Source organism: Haplochromis burtoni, unplaced genomic scaffold, assembly GCF_018398535.1.
Source record: "Haplochromis burtoni strain Fernald_Lab_line unplaced genomic scaffold, NCSU_Asbu1 Contig_869, whole genome shotgun sequence".
NCBI lineage: Eukaryota > Metazoa > Chordata > Actinopteri > Cichliformes > Cichlidae > Haplochromis > Haplochromis burtoni.
Window position 1 is genome coordinate 115763 of NW_024583230.1, and position 3680 is coordinate 119442.

At 40.5% G+C, this 3680-nt stretch overlaps 1 protein-coding gene across 1 annotated transcript in view; it reads left to right on the plus strand.

Moving 5' to 3' along the window:
• LOC102293085 (BPI fold-containing family C protein) overlaps positions 1 to 3317 on the plus strand; it is a 14503-nt gene extending 11186 nt beyond the window's left edge. Inside the window, exons 9-15 of the mRNA XM_014330543.2 lie at positions 1313 to 1369; positions 1491 to 1604; positions 2194 to 2261; positions 2367 to 2406; positions 2494 to 2530; positions 2677 to 2753; positions 3071 to 3317. Coding sequence (XP_014186029.1) covers positions 1313 to 1369; positions 1491 to 1604; positions 2194 to 2261; positions 2367 to 2406; positions 2494 to 2530; positions 2677 to 2753; positions 3071 to 3139 — 462 coding nt within the window. The 3' untranslated portion in view covers positions 3140 to 3317. The remainder of the gene's footprint in view (positions 1 to 1312; positions 1370 to 1490; positions 1605 to 2193; positions 2262 to 2366; positions 2407 to 2493; positions 2531 to 2676; positions 2754 to 3070) is intronic.
• The last annotated feature ends 363 nt before the right edge of the window (positions 3318 to 3680 follow it).

The window sequence follows — 3680 nt, forward strand, 5'->3', positions numbered from 1 at the left end:
GGGGGGTTTGGAGGCAAGTAGAGCGTTTGCTAGTGCTGTCCTCAGACAATAAACGTAACTGTAGTATTCAGCCGGGCGAGTTTATCTCAGGAAGGTGGTGGGGGGCATTCACAGAGGAAGGAACCAGCGTGCGGGGATCAGCTCCACAGGTAGTAGAATCCTCTGTTAGATCCAAGGTATGAGCGATAACTGTGAAAGCTTTTGTACTGCAATGGTTTTAAAGAGGACCTGAACTGTTCATGGTTAGAGACAACTTTCAGGCTACGTCCACACTAGCCCGGATAGATTTGAAAACGGCGTTTTTTTGTCTGAAAACGCTCCACGTCTCCACTAGCGTTTTCAGTCGTTTTCACAAAGTTGTGCGTCCACATTGAAACGGCCGAAAACGCTTACGTTCCAGTCCTGCGCATGCGCAAAAGCGAGTGAGAATTAAAGAATTTGAAGAAAAGCTATCTGGAGCATGTACAAACTGATATTAATCTTTTTCAGGGCAATCAAAATTGAGAGCAATCAAAACAGCTGCTGTGTAATGCACTCCGCTATCTTGGGTTAATTGGTCACATGACTGCATCACATGACTAAAATGCGTCATCGTTTTAGAAAGTCTGCGTTTTCGAGTGACCACACTGCGACGGGACACCTCCGTTTTGAAATGTATGCGTTTTCGAGAGCGTTTCCAAAACGCTGCGTTTTTCCTTGAGGAAAACGCCGTCTCAGTGTGGACGGGAGGTCAAAAGAGAAAAGACTGCGTTTTCAAACCAAAACGCATTAGTGTGGACGTAGCCTCAGTGCACCCTGACTGACGTCTCTCCTCATGCATGGGAAATAAAGGTGTTTTTAATGGCTCATCTTGTCTGCAGCCTTTGTTAGTAAACTTCCACAACAAACGCCATTATTCCCATTACTGGCGATGATCGATCGATACTTTACACGACTGCATTTGATGCTTTGTGCTTTGTGATGTAAGGCTTGGATCCAGCTCATGGCCATTAAACCCTTTCATCAAACTGTCTACACACTGTTCTTGAGCTAATCTGAAGGCCACATGACATTTGGAGGTCTGTAGCTGTTTCTGTTGATCCCAATTCGTGACGCAATTTCACGAATGGATTGGAATACCTCAATTCAATGATTTGGATGGATGAATTTTGGCAATATAGTATATTTGCAAATGGCTGACCAAAACTCATTGTGGAGGATTTCTGCCCTTTTTTTAAGGATCCATTTCTTTAGTCAAAGCAGTAATACCACACAAATATGTTAACAAAGGTCCAAGCTCTCTTCTGATCTCCTCCTATCTTTTTCTCTACAGCTTGAAGGCCTGAGAAGCATAGTTAATGTTCTCCTCGGAGCTGTGGGAATTCAACCGGTACTAAACTCTACAAAAAGTTTGTTAGAGATTCACATATATTTCACCTTAAACTTCATTCATCATCAAACATCATTACATGAAAAATAAACTGTTAACAGCATTTTTATAATATACATAGGGTCTTTTGAAAGTGAAGCTGACTGAGGCTCCAATCATTCAAATCAGTAAGGCTGGACTCTCTGCCACTGTGGATATTGAAACACAATCTGAGGGTCAACAAAGTGTTCATGTGGTGAGCACATATGCAGATGCTGCGTTTAACAAATAAGCAAACTCTGTGCTGGTATTGACTCCGCATCAGACTTTATCTGCAGGTTTACTGTAAGAGCTGGGTACAAAACACAACCAATAAAGAGATAGTATGTTAGCTAACCTTGACACTACTTTATCACTCACTGCAGCCTGATGTTACTACTTACCAAACCACAACAATAAAAGAGTTATACAACACTCCTTGAAGTTAAAAGTAACGAGAAAGAGCATACATCAGACAGAAACACATTCATAAGCTACTGCAAATCAGCCTTCTAAGATTCGTTCAGTATGACCCATTGACATGTGTCTGAACATCCATGATACTCTGCAGAAAAGAGCAGCTCAAAGATAGCTCTGATGGTTTTACTGTGAAAGTTTGACTAAATGTAAAAAATCGACAACTCACACAGCTGTAACAGCCTACTGTCAGACTCTTTCTGTTGTGAATATCTATATGGAAACCCCTGTCTGAGCTGGCTGAAGCTACCACAGAGTTTGAATGCGAGTTACTTGGAAGTGTGACTCAACCACATATGCAGAAATGATCAAACTTTGTTTTTCTGTAGTCCTGCAAACTTGATATGAATGTCAAATTTGAAGCAAGCCGCCTCATTCCGGTCGTTAAAACACCAAAGTAAGAACACAAATACACACTCACATACTTTATGGTACACTCTGTATATACATTTGTACTCTGTACTATTGTATATTGTAATAATTTACAGTGAAACCTTTTCAGATGTAATGTTGAAACTCAAAAGATCATTGGAAAAATTGTGGTAAGAAGACAATTCTCTAGTAGATTACAGCCATTTCTCCATAGCAGTAGACATGATAATAACAAGTGTGTGTGTCTGTCTGTGCAGGTTGGTGCTGCTAAAGCCATTTTGTACTTCGTGGACAGTAAGCGCTAACATACAAAATGATACAAACTCACCTGATTCTGCTGATATTTTATTACAGTTTGAACTGGGTGTGTGTGTGTGTGTGTGTGTGTGTGTGTGTGTGTGTGTGTGTGTGTGTGTGTGTGTGTGTGTGTGTGTGTGTAGAGTGGTTTTTTGAAGGAATACCCATCCCTCTTCCTATTGACCTGAGCTTCATTGATGCAAAGCCCCAATTTGAGGAAGTGAGTGACTTTGATTTCCTTCTGGCTGAACACTAACGTGCAAAACATTCAACAGTCCTCTACACCACACCAAAACTATCACAGTTAAAACATGCTGAGTCATCATTTATTCATCTGAGGTTCCATGATGAATATCAGTTTGATTTAGATCCATGCTCAATCATCGAGGTTAGGAAATCCCAGAAAGTTGATTCTGCTCATCTGGACAAAATCTGAAAATTCAACATCCAGAAATCTGGAATTTCTGAACTAACTGCTACCACTCAGTATGTAGCCTGTTTGTACCCAATACTACCTGTTACTGCCTTTTATTGCAGGGCTATCTGGTGGTGGGAGGAAGCCTGAACTTTATCCCTCTGCAGAGCAGCAGCAATACTGGCGGATAAACAACAAAGGCTGAAATATGGACTTCACGATCCTCTGTTGTTCTTTATGCTAGATATAAATTCTGTGTTTAAACAGCTTAGACAGTTAAATCTATCAGATTTACTGGATATACTGCACGTACTGCATATACTGCCTGTTTCTATGATTTTGTTTTTGTCTGCAATAAAAGTTCCAGCATCACAGAGACTCAGGTGTTATTGCTGAGAAAAATCATCTGTAATCCTCTAGTTTTTCCGTACGGCATCCTCTTCATCAGTAGAGGAAACACACACATTCATGTAAACAATGCAACACACACTGTATGTGCTCTTGCTGTATCAACTGAGGGCTTTTCGGGGAGCTTTTAGGACATCCTGATAATAATGAATTACAGTAATCCAGTGTAGAAGTAATAAATGCATGAACTGCGCTGCTCGGGTTGCCTAGCAACCATTGATTAACCGCGAGAAACATTTCATACAGCATTGTTTGACAGAAATGAAGGAGAAAAAATGTTTTTTTTTTCATTCATTTTTTTATGACATCACTTTGATTAGTTGA